The 21,804-nt window shown below is 41.9% G+C and overlaps 1 protein-coding gene and 2 long non-coding RNA genes across 16 annotated transcripts in view; 2 read left to right on the top strand and 1 right to left on the bottom strand.

Moving 5' to 3' along the window:
* The window catches only part of AAK1 (AP2 associated kinase 1), a 177,743-nt gene extending 171,495 nt beyond the window's left edge, over nt 1-6,248 (bottom strand). For 5 of the 11 annotated variants that reach the window (XM_047781868.1, XM_047781871.1, XM_047781870.1 and 2 more), the window contains exons 1-2: nt 5,882-6,248; nt 5,160-5,575 (exon numbers count right to left, since the gene is read on the bottom strand). In XM_047781868.1, the coding sequence (XP_047637824.1) occupies nt 5,160-5,322 (163 nt within the window). In that variant the 5' untranslated portion in view covers nt 5,323-5,575; nt 5,882-6,248. The remainder of the gene's footprint in view (nt 1-5,159; nt 5,576-5,881) is intronic. The other 6 variants (XM_047781873.1, XM_047781872.1, XM_047781879.1 and 3 more) reach the window with 2 other exon arrangements.
* LOC125127986 (uncharacterized) lies at nt 6,238-20,726 on the top strand. 2 transcript variants are annotated; one of them, XR_007135104.1, is made up of 3 exons: nt 6,238-6,645; nt 7,080-7,231; nt 20,698-20,726. It is a non-coding gene; the product is annotated as an uncharacterized LOC125127986 (long non-coding RNA). The 2 variants fall into 2 exon arrangements; XR_007135105.1 differs by lacking the exon at nt 20,698-20,726 and adding an exon at nt 14,837-14,886.
* The window catches only part of LOC125127982 (uncharacterized), a 41,660-nt gene continuing 40,582 nt past the window's right edge, over nt 20,727-21,804 (top strand). For all 3 annotated transcript variants that reach the window (XR_007135103.1, XR_007135102.1, XR_007135101.1), the window contains exon 1: nt 20,727-20,755. This is a non-coding gene — a long non-coding RNA (uncharacterized LOC125127982). The remainder of the gene's footprint in view (nt 20,756-21,804) is intronic.

Genomic DNA, 21,804 nt, shown 5'->3' with positions numbered 1-21,804 from the left:
CTAAAAAACCAGACTTCCCAGCAGGCAAAGACATCTGAAGTGGGAGGGGTCAACCTGGTGTTTGCGTCAAGAGAAGACCTCACATGCTTACAGCCAACCACCCTGCCTGGCACTGGAGCTCTCTGTGGCCTTATTTCCTTTTCTTTTCTCTCCAACCATCTTCTGCTCTGGTCAAACACCCCCATTATCTCCCCTGTCCACTCCTTCCTGTAACAGGGGTCATCTCGCTCCCCCGCCTGCTTCTGCTCAGGCTTCTTGCCTCTCTTCGAACCTTTGGGACCACTACTCCTTCCCCAGACACCAGCCACCCCCTTGGCCCACTGTTAGCAAAGGGGTGAGGCACAGAGGGAAGCATTGCATACTGGACAGCTAGTCCAAGGTTACTCAGAAGGCCGGCAGAAAGCAAGCAGCCAGTACAGCCCGGGAGCAAATGTAAAAGAATTTCCTCCTACCACGCTGTGTCCTTCTCTCCTTGATTCTGGAAGGGACACTTGTACTAACCAAAATGATGACACCAGACTAATCAGTATTCCCAGAACTCATCACACTGTCTCCCCACCTCCCCACCTTTGCACATGCTATTCTTTCTGGAAAGGCTTGGGTAAGCCTCATCTGGAACATCTGCTCGGTAATTTCCATTCCTGTTCTATTGGTGTGTCACCTGGAAACCCTAAGCCCCAGGTCCTTTCTCTTTATTGTCTCATAACTTCTTTCTACTACCTACTATACACCCAAGACCATGCTAAGTGCTGGACACTTATCTTAGGGATATTCCTCGGCCTGTGAGCTCCTTAAGAGCCGGGCCCAAGTCCCACTCACCCTAGTAGCTCTGGAATTTAGTACAGTGCCTGCCAAAGAGAAGGCACTAACAAACGCTCACTAAATGAATGCATGCATGCGTCATATTGATGCTGCCAATACATACATGTGCCATACACACATACATGTACACACATATGCTAGTTTGGTTTACATAGCTTCACACATTTTTTTTACACCTCACTACTTTGCAGTGCAGGTAGAAGTTGTCAGAGTTTACTGACATGGAGACTTGGTAGTTCTCATTAACCCTAGACCTGAACCCCTTTAGTGTAGGTCAGAAAGCTGTCCTGAAAGAGTCCCAGGTTCACCTTACAGAGAAATGATGCAGCTCTGGAATGCTGTCTTGGACAAAGCAGGTAATCAGTTTACTTTTTTCCTTTTTTATGGCCATACCTACAGCGCATGGAAGTTTCCAGGCCAGGGACTGAATCCAAGCCACAGCTGCAACTCACACCACAGCTACAGCAACGCAGGCTCCTTAACCCACTGCACCGAGCCAGAGATGGAACCCACACCACCTCAGAGACAACAAACACCAGATCCTTAACCACTGCACCACAGCAGGAACTCCAATGAATACTTGTCTGGAGCTTAGATGTAAGGCCTCACACAGCTAAGGAGGTATGATAAAAACACAGTTTCTCCGTCCTTCTTTGAGCATTGCCCCACTTTTCCCACTGAGCTCATTCAGGAAGCTTAAATCCAATCTTCCCTTGACATCCCATGCCCATTACATCAGACATGATTTAGCATCTCTTCATGACCTCTTCGCTGAAGAAGCTAGACAGAAAATATCCTCCCCTGCACCAGCCTAGAGAGAGCCAGGCCTCTCCAAACCCCCGACTTAGAGACTTCACTTCCCCCCAAAAGACAAACGCCTACTGGACTGGTTAGTGAAACTAGGCGAATGGGACCAGTGCTGCTGATGGAGAGATGGCAGCCCAGGCACTCTCCTGTCTCAGTCCAATGCCTCCCCCTGGGGGGCCCTGCCATTCCTCACCATAAAGCACAGGCCGAAGCCACTGGAGCAAAAAGGGGTGGTAGTGGAATGAGGTGCTACAGAGTCTGTGTTTAAGCCCAGCACACCCCCACTCCCTGAATGCCTGGCCTTGCCCTGGACACATAATACCCCACTCTCATCATCCTTAGACAACTGTGGCTGGGACTGGTGGCTAGGTCAACACCTGAGGACTCAAAGAGAAGAGGAGGGAGATCCTTGGCAGCCTAGCCTAAGGATTCGGCGTTGTCATTGCTGTAGCATGTTGCCACTCCTGTGGCCTGGGTTGGATCCCTGGCCTGGGAACTTCTGCATGCCATGGACAGGGCCAAGAAAGAAAAAAAGAAAAGAGGGTCCAGAAAGGAGCCTGGCTACTCAAAACAAGTGCTGATCCTTTAAGGAGTTGCTGAGGCCTCTGCAAAGAACACCTGACTCTGTTCCCCCACAATGGGAGAAAGGAAAGCTGCAGACTGCTGCAACTAAACTAGCCTTCACACAGCTCCCCACTCCTCCTTACACTTACACACACACACACACAGTGCCAGGAAATAATGTCTACCGATTATTGAATATCTGATAAATGTTAAATAATTTACACTCATTGCCTCATTTAATTTTCAAGACCACTTGCTCCATAGAGCAATGGGTTTTGAGACTTTAGCTTGCAGCAGAATCTCTCCAGGAACTTGCTAAAGCCCCATACCCACAGTTCATGGGGTGAGGCCTGAGAATATGCATATGCTGCAAGCTCCCAAGTGATGCTAATGCTCCTGACCCAGGCTCCACACGTTGAGAACTGCTGCCAGAGGGAGAGATTCAAGAAAGCTTTGAAATGTCTTACCTAAGGTTTCATAGCTGCTAAAGAACAGAGCCAGAATTTGAACCTAGATCTGTCAGATTCGGCGGACAGTACTGGTACCCACACCGCTGCAGGTGTGAATGTCTGTCTGCTTTGTCTTCCCGGATCCACTGAGAGCTCCTTAAAAGCAGGCATCACACCTCAAACCTCCCTATATCCTTCTGGGAATCTAGTGGTACCTTTGCACTTGGCGGGTACTACACAAATACTTTGTATACTGGGTTCTACATAGCTATATACTTCCTAGTATCACCGATTCAAATTCAGTTATAGTCAAAAAACATAAAGAGGACAATACTGCCAGACCCCGCTTTACACGCACTTTCTCTTGCTAGTCTTGAGTCTCTGTCCACAGTCACCATACCTGGATAACTCCTACTCATCCTTCAGTCAGTCACTTTCTGCAGCAAGCAATTCTTGGCTCTCTAAAATTGGAGGCCACTGCACCCTAAGCTTATCTCCATGATAGCACATACCACTCTCTTTTAAAGGACTCTTTTCCATCTCTCAAAGTAGTTTCTAAATTGCAGCATCTAGTTGTAAATCATATCCCTAGAGCCTAGCACAGTGCCTGGTAGAGGACAGACACTCCAGAACTGTTGAATGAATAAATGAAGAAATGCAGAGCTTCGAGTCCTCAGTCCCACCAAAAATATCACAAGGCATGATGGGCAGTTCTCAGGGATGAATTCTGGGGAAGAAAAGGGCAGCCTAGATAACAAAGACCAATTTTGCCTTTTCTCTTTCCCATCAACTCAGACTGAGAACAGGCACTGCCTAGGGTAACACCATCCTTAATGAGACAATATCCTGGCTGAACAAAATGTTTCTAGGTTAAAAGGTCAGCAGAGGCTATAGAGGGAAGGAAAGAGCTCTGCGCCCCCTCATTCCTCCTGAATTCTCTCTCACACACTCCTTCTCCATTTCTCCATCCCACTGCAGTCAAGGGCTTTGGCACAGGGATGGAGAGAGACAGATCAGACTCAAGGGTGCGGATCTGGCATCGGGCACAGAGCATCTCCCATGCTGCACCAAAGCCCACAAAGAAAGGGCCACAGGGACAGTGACTCAGGCCCCGGATTAAGTCCGGCTAGAGCACTAGTGAGAATGGAAAAGAGCAACAATTTCACGAGGACATCAATTGCCAGATCTTCTTTAAAACAGTGTTTTTAAACCAACGGCTTCAACCCCCAATCCTAGAAAACTGGGCCCAACTGAATCCTGTGCTGACATAAGCTGAGAGCCAAACACAGCTTCTTCCTCCTCGCAACCCACTGCCTGCAACACTCACCATGACAGGCATTTCCCAAACCCAGGTCGGGACACTTGCTCCAACCTCAGCTTGCAAAAAAGCTCCTTTCCCAGCTATTAAACTGCTCCCCCACCATATTGCAGTAATAGAGGCCTCCCCTTCAGCCATCCCCTCTCAGCCGATAAAAAACAACCTACAGCAGGTTGGCCCAATCCAATTAGTTTGAATAGCTTCATGCCAAGGAAATTGCTGCTTTTATTAAAAATAAAAGCACACTAGGCAGGCAATGGGCTGTGAAAAGTATGAGTCTGGCATAATTATGAAGGTCGAGGTTAAGGTTACCAAAAGCGACATGCAAAGATTTCCAGAAAGCCTGGGGGGCTATAGATATAAATACATTTATACGTAGCTGTAGATATATAGAAGAGCACACATGTAAGGTATTTACACAGCAGATCTAAATAACCTTCTCTCCAATAAACGAAAAGCAAAAATCAGATGCTACTCTCAAGTCATTCTTTTGGCAAACACACACACCCCAAAACCAAGAACAGGAGGAAGAGGGGCCTATTGGACTGATTTCAAAATAACTACATTCATTTCATGTAATTTCTGTTATCTAAACTGCATCCTGGGGACCTGATTACAGTTGGGTCAGGAAACAAACCTAGTGAAATCCACCAAGAGCCTTGGCTCTGAGAAAAACACATTCCTATTCTCTGAAAATCCTCTCTTGCTTCCAATGCCTGCTCATGGAGTGGGAAAGTTGGGTAGGAGGAAAAACCCCTCTCTCTCCTTAAAGGTCCTCCATCCCCACCCTTCAGCCCTCACATAATATTTCAAGTTTTAGGAGGATGACAAGCCCCACACCCTACATTTGATGTGAAGTTCTACACTTTCACACAAACGTTTTCTGCCTAATCTTCATAATTAGGTGAGGGAGACAAGAGTGGGCTTGAAAATGTTTTTGGGTTTTTTTTTTTTTTTTAAATATAAGGCCACCGAGGTAAACAATTTCTGGCAACCTTCTTCTACCCACAAATCCTTGTCACTTTCAAATCTCAGTTTTAAATTTCTCAAGGACAATGACTCACAGGGCAAGGAAAGGGGGAAGGGAGGGAGGGTCAACCGGTCTAGAGCCGTTCATACATTCAACAACTAGAAACCAGAGTCCTGCTGCATCAGCACAGGATTTTAATTTACGGCGCACTGAAAGAGTCCCACCGTACCTTCCGCCAACACCTCGTCCACAGTAACCTGCTGTCGCCCAATGCCAAAGACCCTTCCGATGTAGCCACTGCCCAGGCCCGAGGTGCTGCCCCCTCCTCCGCTGGAGCCGGAGCCCAGGCCAGAGCCTCCCTGCTCTCGCCTGGAGTCGAAAAACTTCTTCATCTTGCGGAAAGGAAGCAGTAAAGCAAAATACCGACGGTTTCTAGATTTTTTTTTTTTGATTTTTTTTTTTTTTTTTTTTTTTTTTTAAGAAAACAAGAGATCCAAGGATTTCTTCTCGGATTTCAGCTCGGAGAGGAGCCACCCGAATCCGGCCGTGGGGGTGGGGGCTGGGGGAGGATGCCTATAGGAATATGCGTGTCAATCGCGCGGCGGTCCCCTCCTCCTCAAGAGAGCGATTCGTGTAAGTTTAAACCTGTGATGACAGAGGGAGAGAGAGAGGATGAATCAGTAACACACTTAAAAATTCAACCGCTGAGTCCTAGGGGGAGCAAAAGCCATCATCCTGGGGAAACGCTTCATGCATTTTCTAAGGGAGAAAAAACCCTGGGGCTGTAAACCCACCGGTTCTCAGCCCCAGAACCCTGGACCCTCTTGCCCAGGGTTCTGAAAAAAAGCAGGGATTCGGGCCGCCTCCAGCAGCACCGACCCAGCTGGACACTGCCTCCCCTCCTCCCCGGTCTCCCGCCGCCCCGCGAGAGAGCATCCCGGCGGCACCCACTTGAGATGGCTCGGCGGGCCGGCGCCCAGCTACAAGCCCCGCAACATTGTCACGGCCGCCGGGCCGGCCTGCGAAGCTGTGAGGAGGAGGCGCTGCAGCTAGAGCCGGGGCAGCGTTCGGCGCCCGCCCGCCAGCTGATCCCCGGAGCGCCCGGCGGAGACTGACCCGCCACCCCTCCCCCGTGCGCGCTCCCGCCCGGCTCCATCCATCCAACCAGGAAGTGAAACGCCGCCGGAAGTGCCTCTCGGGACGGCGCGGCTAGAGGCCAAGGCCTCCAGCTGCAGCCGCTCTCTCACAACCGGCGGGAAGGAGTAGGTGGAGAGAAGAGAGCTGGGGAAAGGGGCCGGGGGGAGGTGGTGGACCTCAATGCGGGGAGAGTTTTGGAAAAGAACGTTGATATTGCCCGACCCTTAAGGCACCATGGGAAAGGTAGTTCGGCGCATCCCAGCAGCTGGACTACAACTCCCAAGATACCCGTGGAGGAGCGAGCGAGGCGGCTGCGGTGGCCTCCTCCGCCGCAAGGTGGTTAGTGGGGTGGTGCATTTGTGAGGATTCGGTTAAACATCCGGCGAGAAAACTGCTAGGGACTAGCGTTTCCAGCCTGCTCTCTATGTTCCACTCTGTGGAGCCATCTTATTTGAGGCTTGACCTGCACAAGGGATTCTGGGGATTGTGGTTTCCCAGCATATCCCGGCTGACACCTGAAGGACGCAGCTTAACCTAGCGGGTCCTGCTGGGCGTACCTTCGACACCTGGGCAGACAGGTGAAAGACTGAGGGTGACCCGGAAATTTTGCTGGCAGATGTTTTTGGTTTTTGGATTTTGGGGTGGTTTTTTTTGGGGTTTTGTTTTACCAGACCACACCCAAACGCCAACCCTAACATAAATAAGCCTGGAGCCCTTCCTCCTCCAGCTTCAGATGTTACTAAGAACCAGCTCAGCTGAGCTAGTCCTCATAAGACGTTGTCTTTTCAGGAAATCTACAGGCGCAACTCAAACTGAGAAAGTTAAAGAGCGTATGCAGGGCAAATCGTAGGGTATCAGGAGACCCAAACCTTTGGCTTGAACCCAAACTTTGGGGCTTGTCTCAGGGTGACCCTGCATTCTGCCACCTTTCTGTTGCTGTGGGTGGGCCTTCCACACAACCCCCTTCCACACAAGAACTCTAGGCTGACCTGTTATTTCTTTTCACTTCAAGATCCCCCCCATGATGCCTATTTTATCCTGATATCGTCCAGCTGCTGAGAGTGGGGGTGGACAGCGTGATTTGCCTCTGCCAAATGCAGAAGATTTGGAAGGCATCTTGGGACCCTTCTCCATTCCTAGATTTCCTGATGGATGATGCTGAAGGTAGTGTCAAATCCCTGCCCATCCCCCTCCCCAAATCCATGATTTACCAAATCCCTAAATATGGGTTATTTCTCACTTCCACCTGCTCGCCCTAATTCTGCGAGAGCCTTCTTGGCTTGTAAATTAGTTCCAGATTTTTTCTGCAGACACTTGAGAAGATGTGGGGGCGGGGCGGGGCGGGGCGGGGGGGGGGGGGGAGGATGGTTCTTGCTTTCTCTAATCTGAAAATTGAACTGAGCTGTGAGAGGTTTATGCTGCTGCTTTCTCTTCTTCCTCCTCTTCCTGGTTCTCCCTCTCCCTTTCCCTCTTTTCCTTATTCCTCTTCTTTCTTTTCCTTCTTTTTGTCTCAGGTAGATCATTGTAGTTAAACTTCCTGTGTACAGACAGCTTCTTTTCTTCTGGAGGGAATCTGTGTTGTCACCTCAGTTCACAGATTCTTGCAGCCACCTCTAGGGTGGAATGTAGCACCTGCTAAAACATTCCCTCAAAGCAAGACTACAGGAGACATGTTCTCTGCACTTTCCTTAAAAGGCTAGATTTTCTTCAAGGAAGTTTGGAATAGATCTTAAAATAGATGGGAGAGCTTATTTGGAGTTACATTCATGGACCTCCATCTTTCTCTGCATCTATTAATCTTGCCTGACTTTTTAAAAGAAGAAGCCCTGTTGAGTCCTAGAATTTGTTGCTATCTCAGTTTTTACTTTTCTAGACTTTCCTGTGTTACCAGCCTAGGCTACACTTATGCAAATCCCACTTACTTCTGAGATACAAAAATGTGTTTTTATCCCTTAGGATTAAGGTATTTATTGAGTCTCTGTCTGGCTGCTTTGATCAGAATCTGAGGGAGGATGTTTTAAAAAGAAGAAGAGGATTTCCCTGGCCACTCAGTAAGTTGAGGATCTAGCGTCACTGTTGAGGCTCTGGTTACTGCTGTGGCGAGGGTTTGACCCCCGGACGGGGGAATTTCCGTAGGCCACGAGCAAGGCCAAAAAACAAAAAAGATGAAAAAGAAAGAAAAAACAGAAGACTAGGCTCCTTCCTTTCTCTTAGAAACGAATGGCAGTTATAATGATAAAACCATTTTTTAATGCTTTACATAAATTAAGTTAGTGAAATCTTGCAACAACCCTGTGAAACTAAGTACTATTATTATTCTCACTTTACAGATGGGGCAACTAAAACATAGAGATAAGTGACTTGCTCAGAGTCATACAGATTGTTACTGGCAAAGCCAGGACTCAAACCCCAATATTTTGGCTTCAGTCCCCAGAGCTTAGCTAGCTATACCAAACTGCCTACCTAAGAGCACAAACATAAACTGGTTAAATAAGAAACATATCTATGAGCAGCATGGGAACAGGAGATAAGTAGAAACCTCTGCTACTCCATAGCTGTGCCCTTAGACCACTTAGATCACTAGGCCTACTTTCTAAGACATAAAACCACATCACTCTTACAACTATGAATAATTCTCTAGTTCTTAGTGCAAATTATCGGATCAACCACTGCAATCCCCAAACTCCTACCGCACTCACTTTCGTATAATTTGTCCTATCTGGACTTGCATTCCTACACAACTTTCCACGTTTATTGTCACCTCAACCAACAATTTAAAATTAGGAAACAGTCTTCTACTTCTCTCCTTGAACATCCAAAACAGTAGTTCATATAGAGTGTGTAATTACCAGCATTTAAAGAAACCAAATAATTGATTTTGAACTGAATGTGACACAGAAGAGAACAATCTCACTAGGGTAAAAAAATTGATATAAGGTATTCTAGACCAGGTGAGCTTTTGAACTTGGTCTAGGAGATACTACAGAGAAATATCCAATTAAAGGGAAAGGAAACTGATTTTACTGTGTATCTTCCATATGTCAATTATTGAATTAAGCACTCAAAATTATTATCTTGTTTAATCCTCATGGATGCACCTCTGCAAATAGATACTATTATCTATTACATCAAAGTAGATGCTATTATACTGTTATCCCCAATTTTATAAATGAATAAGGAAGATTTCGTTAGTACCAGAGGGATGCACATGGCTTGTTAAGTTTGGAGGAAATGATTTGACCTGTGATATGGCTAAACTATGTCACATAGTAAATCCAGTTTTGGCCAATGTGTGGTTCATCTTTAGAGGAAATCAAAGGGAATGGGGGGGACCAACATTATTTACGGACCTTAACTAAGACCCATCCTGTTGGATGTTTAACAATATCATTCAGGAGTTCCATCGTGGCTCAGTGGTTAACGAACCCGACTAGCATCCATGAGGATGCAGGTTCAATCCCTGGCCTCGCTCAGTGGGTTAAGGATCCAGTGTTGCAGCAAGCTTCAGTGTAGGTCACAGATGTGGCTCAGATCCCGAGTGGTTAGATTAGACCCCTAGCCTGGGAACCTCCATATGCCACAGATGCAGCCCTAAAAAGACAAAATAATAATAATAATATCATTCAGCCTTCACAATACACTTATGAAGTGTGTGTTACTTTTAATTTATCAATGTAGAAACAGGCTGAGTGGGGTTAAAGTATATAGGCTGTTGCTACGAATAGCCACCTGCAAAAGGCAGAACCAGAGTCACAACCCGACGAACCTTGAAACCCAATCATTTTCACTACACCACATAGCCATTCTTCGTTGCCATCCTTGAGTCCAATGGAACTTATTAGGAGTGCAGATTATCAGGCCCCACCTAAAGCTGTTGAGTAGGATTGAGGGACAGAGGTGGCAGTCTCTTTTCACCAACCATCCAGGTGATTCTGATACACTCCAAGTTTGAGAACCACTGATAAGCAGAAAGGAAATAGTAACAGCCATTTCTTTTCTTTAAAAAGATTTCTTGGGGTTTTTTTCTTTGTTGGTTAGTTGGTTTTCTGTTTAGAAAAGTAATTATATAATCAGTGAAGAAAGTATGAAGAATAGAAGTCAACTCAGAGTAAAAATCATTCAGAGGGAATTGTTATTGACTTTTTTCCCCTGCATTCACTGTTTACATGCAGGTCAAATTTGCAAGAACTTCTTGGCATTTTCCAGTCCAGTGCCCTATTGTAGATTTAAACCCCCTTTCTCATTTTAGTTGTCCTATAAATCTTTCAGCTATTCCTTCTGCTATGTTCTGCTAATTAACTATTACTGCAGCACTTTGAATGTACAGTTGGCCCTGCGCATCCAAGGATCAAACCAATTATGGATGGAAAACATTTGAAAAACAAAGTTACAAAGGTTTCAAAAAGTAGCACTCAAATTTACTTTGGCCAGCAACAATTTATATAGCATTTACATTGTTTTAGGTTTTATAACTAATTTAGAGTACATGAGAGGATGTGCATAGATTGTGTGCAAATGCTACGCCATTTTGTATAAGGAACTCAAGCACCCTCAGATGTTGACATCTGTTGGGGATCTTGGAACCAGTCCCCCCTAGGATACCAAGGGGCGACTAAACCTCCATGATAGCACATATCAATTTGTACTGTCATTATTGGTTTCTGTGTTTATCCCTTCAGGATTATACCACATTCATCTTTCTGTCTGTAGCAACTGACTCACACGTACATAGTTTGTGTTCAATAAATATTTTGAACAAATTAGTAATTTAATGAAAAACCAATCAAAATACCTGAATAACTGCTTCTTATCAGGGTCCTAATTAGATTGAACTCTAACAGTCTTATTAACCGTAGAAATGTTTTCTTAGCAGAATTCCTTCATCACAAGTGTTTCTAGACCTGAAAGTCCAAGTTTGATATCAGCAAATCTCAATGGATTAATAAAGTGTACAGGCTATTCAGTCCTCTTGGAGAACATGAAAGCAGTTGAGACATTCTAGTTCTCTCATGTTTCCACCTCCTGCAGTTCATTTTGTGTCATTAGTTAAGCATCAACTTACCTTGAATTCTTTTCCTCCTCCAGCAATTACCCCATTTTTCTGCACCTCTTTCCAGCAAAACACTTGAATGCAATTGTCTATTCTTGCTACCTCTACCAGTTTTCCACATTACTGTGTTCAATAGACAACTCTCAGTCCTCATCTTTTATTAAAACTCAATTTATTTAAACAACAACAAGAAGAAAACAGTTCACCTGTTTCTCCCCCCACCCCCACTCTCAGCCTTTGGAAATCACCAATCTGGTTTTTTTTTTTTTTTTTTTGCATCTATGAGATATATACATATGTATGTATGTATGTATCTCTGTGTAGATGTACTTTATTTTATTTTATTTTTTGTCCTTTTAGGGCCACATCTGAGGTACATGGAAGTTCCCAGGCTAGGGATCGAATTGGAACGCTAGCTGCTGGCCTACGCCAGAGCCACAGCAATGAAGGATCTGAGCCATGTCTGCAGCCTACACCACAGCTCACCACAACATCAGATTCTTAACCCACTGAGCAAAGCCAGGGATAGAACCTGCGTCCTTATTGATACTAGTTGGGTTCTTTAACCACTGAGCCACAACAGGAAGTCCTGTGTAGATGTATTTTAGATTCTACATATAACAGACATCATGCAGTGATTTGTCCTTCTCTGACTGTCCTTTCACTTAGCGCGATGCCCTTGAGGTCCATGCATGTTGTCATACGTGTCAAGAGTGCCTTCTTTTTATGACTGAATAATATTCCATTGTGTATATACCACAGTTTCTTTATCCATTCACCCATCAGTGAACACTTAGGAAGTTTGCATCCATACTTTGGCTATTGTAAGTAATGCAACAATGAACATGGAATTGTACATATCTTGTTGAATCAATGTTTTCATTTTCTGTGGGTAAATACTAAGAAGTGGAATTGCTGGATCATTCTGTTTTTAATTTCTTTTGAGGAAATTCCATACTGTTGTCCATAGTGGCTGCACCAACTTACATTCCCACCAACAGGGCACAAGGAACCCCTCTTCACCACACTGTAGCCAACACTTGGTATTTCTAGTCTTTTCGATAATAGCCTTTCTTTGGTGGGGGGTCTTTTTAGGGCCGCACCCGCAGCATATGGAAGTTCCCAAGCTAGGGATCAAATCAAAGCTGCAGCTCCCAGCCTATACCACAGCCACAGCCATGTGGGGTCCGAGCCACATCTGTGACCTACACCACAGCTCACAGCAATGCTGGATCCTTAACCCATTGAGTGAGGCCAGGGATCGAACCTTCAATCTCATGGTTCCTAGTCGGATTCATTAACTACTGAGCCGTGGCAGGAACTCTGCATTTTCATATATATATATATATATACAGTTTTGTTTTGCTGTTTACCATATTGGATCACCAAATATGGTACACTATATATTCTTTTTCATTTAATGGTTTTCCATTTCATTACGTATTTTTTCAGAAATTTTATTTTTAATTACTGGGCTTAATAATCAGTTCTTTACTATTGAATATTTTATTTTTATTCTAAAAATTTACTCTTACATATATATGATTAGAATGAATGTCCTTATTTGTGCTTCTTTGATTTTTTCCCTCCTAAGCCTATGTTTTTATAAATGGAATAACTAGGTCAAAAGATATGAGTGCTTTTTACAGCTATAGTGCCAAATTACTCTTTACAAAAGTTATACCGATTTTGCTCTCCACTTAGTGATTCAGTTAGCAAATATTTATTAAGCACCTACCATGGGCTACGCCTTTGAAAGTTTATTACAATGAACAAAATAAATATACCCCTTGCAACCCAAGGAGCTTTTGATCTTAAAAGGAGACACTAAATCCTAAGTATTTCCATACCCTTGTGAACACTGAGTTTGTACAGTTTAAAGAGAAATCTATTACATTTTGATAAGTAGAGGTAGTGCTACTTCACTGCTTTAATTGTCATTAAGTTAGTGAACACTTTTTCAGAGACTTTCATTGACAAAGTCTCCCCTCTACCAAACTTGAGTCCGCTCCTCAGAATCCTCTTTTTTGACTAGACTTTGATCTTGGGCTTTGTCCTTAGCACACTCAGTCCCGTTTTAGCAAGAATTCTGCTGAGTCAGTTTAGTGAAACTCCTCTACCCTTGATATAGATCACTCTGGATATCTAGTAAATTCCTTATCCTCCACTCTCCATGTCTTATCACCTCGTTCTGTCTTGAGCCAAGAATCCTGTTGAGTCTGACCAGCAAGAATCCCCCTAGCCTTGATGTTTCCTCTTAGTAATTTTCCACCCACTGGTTCCCCTCCTTGCTTCTTGGCTATAAATCTCCACTTAACCTGATTGGATTTAGATTTTAGCTTGGTCTCTCTCCCTTCCTACCAAATCCTCATTGCATTAGTCCCTCTTAAATAAAATCTTCCTTATTGTCTCTGACAAATGTCATGAAAAAATTTTCTTTAACATTATGTTCATTTATTAATGAATAAATTAATTGGTTGTTTTATTAAGCACCTATTACATGCCAAAACTGTGCTAGGAACTGGAAATATAATGATAAATAGATATACTCCTTCCTTTATAGAGTTTAGAGTCTAAAACTTTTTGGATAGGTATATTTCTTTATTTTACAATCACATTGTTATTCTGTTTTTCTGTTGGAGCATTCATTTTTAAGAATTGAAACTGCTCTTATATTTTTTGATCAATATATACTGGAGTCCCTGTTGTGGCACAGCAGAAACAAACCCGACTAGTATCTATGAGGATGCAGGTTCAATCCCTAGCTCACTCAGTGGGTCAGGGATCCAGCATTGCCGTGAGCTGTGGTGTAGGTCACAGACATGGCTCAGATCTCACTTTTCAGTGACTTTGCCATCAGCCGGCAGCTGTAGCTCTGATTAGACCCCTAGCCTAGGAACTTCCATATGCCACAGGTGTGGCCCTAAAAAAAAAAACCAAAGGAAAAACAGTATATACTGAGCACTGGATATGTATTATGCACTGTTCTAGGCATAGGGAATATGATGTGAAACAAGATAAACAAGGTTTCTCCTTTAAGAGAAACTGCATTGGGGTCGTGGTAAGGAAAACAGTAAATAAGCAAATAAGTCAAGAAAAATGTTGGATAGTGATAAATGCTATACAGATAATTAATTAGACTAGAGTGATATGATAGTATCTGAGTGACTGCTTTATATTGGGTGTGCAGCTCTTTACATATATTAATGACATTAATTAAAACCCTTTGTCACATAAATTGAAAGGCCGTTTCCCCACTTTGATCTTAGACTCTTAAAAAATTTTGATGAAGGGTTATTTTTAAAACATTCTCTGGTTATGATAATACATAACCATTTCTTTTGGCCGTACCCGTGGCATACAAGAATTCTGGGGTCAGGGATCCAACCCATGTCACAGCAGTAACCCAAGCCATAGCAGTGACAACACCGAATCCTTAACCCACTGAACCACCAGGGAATTCCAATACATAACATTTTGTAAAATTTGGAAATACGGAAAATCAGAAGGAAGAGGAATAAAAATAATTGATCTCACTACTCATAAGTAAACACATTTAGACAGATAGCCTCCCTGTCATTTTCAGTATGCATGTATATTACCTATGTGTGTGTGTGTGTGTGAATAGTTTAGTTGATAGAGAATATACCACGTTAAGATCTGCCTTTTCAGCCCAGAATTAAACCCACACACCTACAGCCAACTTATCTATGACACAGGAGGCAAGGATATACAATGGAGAAAGGACAGCTTGTTCAATAAGTGGTGCTGGGAAAACTGGACAGCCACATGGAAAAGAATGAAATGAGAACACTCCCTAACACCATACACAAAAATAAACTCCAAATGGATTCAAGACCTAGATATAAGACCAGACACTATAAAACTCTTAGAGGAAAACACAGGCCAAACACTCTCTGACATAAACAACAGCAACATCTTCTCAGAGCCACCTCTTAGAGTCATGACAGTAAAAACAAAAATAAACAAATGGGACCTAATCAAACTTGAAAGTTTCTGCACAGCAAAGGAAACTAAACAACATGAAAAGACAACCCACAGAATGGGAGAAAATCTTTGCAAGTGAATCGACTGACAAGGGATTAATCTCCAAAATTTATAAACACCTTCTGCAGTTCCATACCAAAAAAAACAAACAACCCCATCAAAAAATGGGCAGAAGATCTAAACAGACAGTTCTCCAAAGAAGACACACAGATGGCCGGGAAACACATGAAAAGATGTTCAACATCACTCATTAGAGAAATGCAAATCAAAACCACGATGAGGTACCACCTTACACCAGCCAGAATGGCCATCATCCAAAAGTCTACAAACAATAAGTGCTGGAGAGGGTGTGGAGAAAAAGGAACCCTATTACACTGTTGGTGGGATTGTAAATTGGTTCAACCACTGTGGAAAGCAGTATGGAGATTCCTCAGAAAACTCAAAATAGAACTACCATTTGATCCAGCAATCCCACTCCTGGGCATCTACCCAGAGAAAACCACGACTCACAAAGACACATGTACTCCAGTGTTCACTGTAGCACTATTTACAATAGCCAAGACATGGAAACAATCTAAATGTCCATCGACAGAGGAGTGGATAAAGAAGATGTTGTACATATACACAATTGAATATCACTCAGCCATTAAAAAGAATGAAATACCAGCATTTTTAGCAACATGGATAGACCTAGAAACTATCATGCTAAGTGAAGTCAGTCATACAATGAGACACCAACAGCAAATGCTTTCGCTGACATGTGGAATCTGAAAAAAGGACAGACTGAACTTCTTTGCAGAACAGATGCTGACTCACAGGCATTGAAAAACTTATGGTCTCTGGAGGAGACAGTTTGGGGGTTGGGGGGATGTGCTTAGGCTGTGGGATAGAAATCCTATGAAATCAGATTGTTATGATCATTATACAACTATAGATGTGATAAATTCATCTGAGTAATAAAAAAATAAAATAGACAAACAAAAAGATCTGCCTTTTCCATTAGGTGCAAAGACTTCTGAGGTCTGCCAGGCACTGAGGATTTTTTAAAAATGATAAGCAAAAATAAGTATGAGATTTACATATTTTCTACTTTTGTTTGTATTTTGTTTTTCCTTTGGCTTTGCCTTAGTTTATTTTGTTATATGTTTCTAATTTTTAGACAAATATTGCTTTTTTCTTCTTCCAAAATAAAACCATTTAAAGTTAAGAGCTTCAATGTCAATAAATATAGCTTTCCTGTGTCCCTGAAGTTTTAATTTTTCTCTAATCATTAATTAAGATCTAAATACTCTATCTACATTTTACATTTTTTATTTGCTTTTTGGTCCAAGGATTATTTAAAGTCATGTTTACTTTTTTGTCTTATTTTCATTTTGTTTTTAAGAATTTAGAGTAATATGAATAGTGTTTAAGAGTATAAGTTCTGGAGTCAAAACTACTGGATTTGAATTCCAGCCCTTTCATTTACTAACTATATAAGTCCAATTAGAAAAACAGGAACCACGCTAAGTATTTCAAACAGAAGATATTAAATACAGGGAACTGGTTACACAGGTGTTGGAAGACTAAAAGGAAAAAACAAGAAGCTAAGGTCACCAGCGATTAGTAATTGCAGGAAGAAGCTTCCACCTTTAGGGGTGTGAGAACAAAAGGTAGAAGTCAAGTTTCTAGACCTAGGAGCTCAGAGGAGAGGCCCTGTAGGGTTGGTGCTCAGACCTTTAAGGGGAAGCTCTGTGCAGCTGGTGCTTGGACTTCAGAGGAGGAGAGGGTCGCCTGCCCCGCCCCTGCTGAAGATTCCTCTGAGGGGCAAAACAAGAGTCATGCTAGGAGTTTCCAGAGAAGTTGGGAGCTAGCACTGTCTGCTGCTGATGGTGGAACACAGACAGGACTCGGAAACAGGAAGGAAGAGCCTTCTTTCCTACTCTTTCTCTATGGTTTTATTCCAGTGCTTATTAGCAGAAGCAGGGAGCCAGTTGGCAAAGAAGTCTGGGAAATATGATGAGCAGAGTTCCAAGCTCAGGATCACAGCACAGAGACAATAGTTAAATAGCCTGTGTGACTTTAGGCAAATTACTAAACATCCCTGTGCCTCAGTTTCTTCATCTGTAAAATTTGTAAAATTTTGATTTTGCCTGCAGATTCAGGTATTTCCTTACCTCAGGGAAGTTCTCTTCTATTATATATTAAAATATGATTTTTGATTATTTAATTTGCTGTTTAAGTTTTCATTTGTATCAGAGTTATATATCACATAGTTTAAAGAGTCAACAAGTTCCCTCTAGTTTGTGGTGAAAACAGCAGTCTCCCACTCCCTACCCTCCTATTTCTCACTTCCAGGAAGTAATTATTTTCGCCTCTCTTGGCCAATTATTTTGATCTTTAACTCTTTGTATCTAAAAAATATATCTTTATTGCTCCTTCTAGATTTTTTTACTTTTTGTTCTAATCTATTGATTTCCCACTATGGTATGGAAAGAACTTTGTTTTCTTTCTTCTCTAGCATCCACCACATTTATTTGTCCTTCCCATGTCCATCTTCCAATATAACTATAGCATAATTTTGGTTAGATAAACAGTATTTACACTATTATTAATAAGTAAACAATAGTCACAGCTTAACTATGTGGTATGATTATTTCTTTTCTCACATAAGCTTTTCGTTTTCCTGGAGTTAACAATTATTTTCTTTTTCATTTCCTTAGCTTTTCCTTTTTACTAATTCAATTCCAAACTCTTAACCAGCTGTCAAGATGTTTATTCACATTAGGTATGCTATCAATTTCATCTTCCTTTCCAGGAGCCTTCTGACCTACTTTAATTTGCCCTGGTTGCCTTCTGGGCCCAATATGCAATTAACATTTTGTTACCTCCCTTCATCATCATCTTAGGAATTCCCTTTGCCTTCCTCCTATGTCTGAGCCTTTCTTTTCTGTATCCCATGTCTTGTTCCTAGTTTACGCTCTCATTTTGTTGGAGCATACCGCCAGTACTTTCTCTGGAACAGTACACAGAGGTAAAACTTTTGGAAAATTACCATGTCTGACATGTTTTTATTCCACTCTGACACTTGATTATTTAGCTAGTATGAAATTCTAAAATGGAAATATTTTTCCCCACAATTTTAAAGATATGGCTCTATTGTGCTCTAGCTTTCAGGTTGTACTTGGGCAATGTAAAACCATTCTGGTAACTCAGAGAAACGTTTTACTTATTAGCTCACCAGTTTATTATAAAAGGACATAACTAAGAAACAAGCATATGGAAGAGATACTTGGCACAAAGTTACGTGGGAGGGTGCTCAGAGCATCCATGCCTTCTCAAAGAGTACCCACTCTCACAGCATTATCTCACAGCAGTGTATTCACCAACTCAGAACCCCGAGGTTTTGAGTTTTTATGGAGGCTTCATTACATAGCCATGATTAACTGAATCACTGACCGTTGGTGATGATTTGACCTCCAACCTTCATCCCCAATCCCCTCCCAAAAGGTGGGATAGGAACAGGAGCAGGACCATTGAAATTTCTAACCCTTCAATCACATGGTTGGTTCCTCTGACAACCAGCCTCCATCCATAGGTGTTTTCCAAAAGTCATTAACTTTTGTTACTCTCATCACTTAGGAAATTACAAGGGTTTTAGGAGTTCTGGGCCAGAAGAGGGCTGAAGAAGAAATATACATTTCTTATTATAAATCGCAATATCACAGGGGACTAGTAATAATTACGCCAGGACAACAGACATTAACTGGACTCTCCAGGCAAACTGAAATATATGGTCACTTCATCCTTAGACTTCACTACTGGTAGAGCCCTGTGGACACCTTTCAAATGATCCCCTGAACCTCTCTTTTCCCAAGTGTAATATACCCAAGTTCCCAAATCCCAGACCCCATACCCGTGACAAGATAGCCCAGCAATTACACTTGGACCACTTGTGCTCACTACTTCCCAAACCACTCTCAGAAATTGACTTATGATTGGAAACTCTGTCTTACCCTCTTACCCTAAGCTGACACTTCTTCCCAGTGACTTTCTTTTCCCCAAGAGGGTAGTTTTGAGGGCAGGTTCTGGTACTCAGCTCTACTTCAATGAGGAGTCATAAAATATGATTTATGGTCATGACTATTAAATAAATTACTGAATGCAGCAGTGACCTCAATTCATTAGAAACTTCAGAATTTAAATGCTTTTGGCAAATATTTTCCAAACAGTCATTTTTTGCTGGTGGATTTAGTTTAACATGAGGGTAGAGATTGGACCATAGTAGAAATTAGCAGTCTTTCAGCTGGGCCTCTGCTGGGAGCGTCTGTGAAATATCATGCCTTACTTGCAAATTATTACAGTGGTCTTCAAATGTTTTCACTGATACAGTCACTAGGTTCATTAAAAAAAAAAAAAACCACATTCCCTCATATGTTTTAAAGTTGATATATAGAAATTTTCATTATAAGTCTAAGTAATTGCAAAGGATATAATTTATAACTTAAAAATGCTGTTATTTAAAAATAAAACTGTTCCATCTCTCTTCAGTCTATGGAATGGAGACTAAATACCACAGATTTGATAGAATAAAAATAATCACCATCATCCATTTAAAAATACTTAAAATTCTGGAGTTCCCGTCATGGTGCAGTGGTTAACGAACCCAACTAGGAACCATGAGGTTGTGGGTTCGATCCCTGGCCTTGCTCAGTGGGTTAAGGATTCATCGTTGCCGTGGGCTGTGGTGTAGGTCACAGACGCAGCTCGGATCACACGTTACTGTGGCTCTGGTGTAGGCTGGCGGCTACAGCTCCAATTCGACCCCTAGCCTGGGAACCTCCATATGCCACGGGAGCGGCCCTAGAAAAGGCAAAAAGACAAAACAAACAAATGACTTAAATTCTTCTCCAACAGCAAGGAATTTCACACTATTCTTGTTTCTTCTAGAATACTTTTTTTTTTTTTTGGTGCCATTTCTAGGGCCACACCCACGGCACATGGAGGTTCCCAGGCTAGGGGTCTAATTGGAGCTGTAGCTGCAAGCCTACACCACAGCCACAGCAATGAGGGATCCAAGCCGCGTCTGTGACCTACACAACAGCCCAAGGCAATGCTGGATCCTTAACCCACTGAGCAAGGCCAGGGATGGAACCCTCAACCTCATGGTTCCTAGTCGGACTCACTAACCACTGAACCATGATGGGAACCCCTAGAATACATATTTTTAATTCCCCCACAGAAGTTTATCCTAAAATAATTGTATGCTTGGATTTTTTTTTTCATTGATTTTATCATTTTATTTCTCCACAACAAAATTAATTTTTAGTTTTTAACTTCCTGTAATATAAGTTTGCAAGTATTAAAAAAATTTCTTCTGGTTATAATTATTAGCTTTATGCAATTGATTGAAACAACATAAATATAACACAAATTTTGATAAAGTGACGAAAAGTAAAAATATATTTGAAATGCATTTTTTGAGGTATAAGTGATTTAATATCTTGTATTAGTCATAGCCAAGTGATTCAGATATATATACATATATGTTACATATATATTAATGTATATATATATATTCTTTCTTTTTCAGATTCTTTTCCATCATAGGTTATTACAAAGATCTTGAATATAGTTCCCTCTACTATACAGTAAGTCCTGTTTATCTGTTTTATATGTAATCATGTGTATCTGTTAATCCCAAATTTACCCCTCTTAACTTATCCCTCCCCCTGCCATTCCCCTTTAGCAGCCTAAGATTATTTTCTCTGAGTCTGTTCCTAATTTGTTAATAAGCTTATTTGTTTATTTTTTTAAGATTTTCATTTTTTCCATTATAGTTGATAAAATAAGCTTATTTATATATCATTTTTTAGATTCCACCTAGAAGTGATGTCATATGTCTGTCTGCTTAACTTCACTTAGTATGATAATTCCATGTTGCTACAAATGGCATTATTTCATTCTTTTTTTTTTGAGTAATATTCCATTATATATAGATATCCCTATCTGTCTATCTATCTACCACATCTTCTTTATCCATTCAAATGTCAACAGACACTTAGGTTGCTTCCAAGTCTTGGCTACTGTAAAGAGTGCTGCTATGAACATCAGGGTACATGTATCTTATCAAATTAGAGATTTCATCTTTCTGGATATATGCCCAGGAGTGAGATTGCTAGATTTTTTAAATTTTTTTAAGGAACTTCCGTACTGTTCCCTTTAGTGGCTGCACCAATTTACAGGGAATGCATTTCTTTACAAGATGAATGGGGTTTTTAAAAATTTAGTTCATTAATTCCATCACTTCTTTATCTACTTTTCATTTTTATAGATGTAAGCACTGAGAAAACTTACTCAATGCATACATGGATGGGACTTGAAGAATTTTCCCTTTAGTACATCTGTTGTTTCTTTGCATGCCTGAGGTATAAACCAAAACAAATGAAACAAAAGAAAAAAACAAAGGGATCTAGTCTTAAAAATTACATTTTTTGGAGTTCCTGTCGTGGCTCAGCTGTAATGAACCCAACTAGTATCCATGAGGATGTGACACTGGCCTTGAGGACAGAGGTTTGATTTCTGGCCTCGCTCAGTGGGTTAAGGATCTGGCGTAGCCATGAGCTATGGTGTAGGTCACAGATGCTGCTCAGAGCCCATGTTCCTGTGGCTGTAGCATAGGCCGGCAGCTACAGCTCCA

The sequence above is a fragment of the Phacochoerus africanus genome, chromosome 5 (genome assembly GCF_016906955.1).
Source record: "Phacochoerus africanus isolate WHEZ1 chromosome 5, ROS_Pafr_v1, whole genome shotgun sequence".
NCBI lineage: Eukaryota > Metazoa > Chordata > Mammalia > Artiodactyla > Suidae > Phacochoerus > Phacochoerus africanus.
Note: the sequence above shows the minus strand (reverse complement) of the source record. Positions and strands in the feature narration are given on the sequence as shown.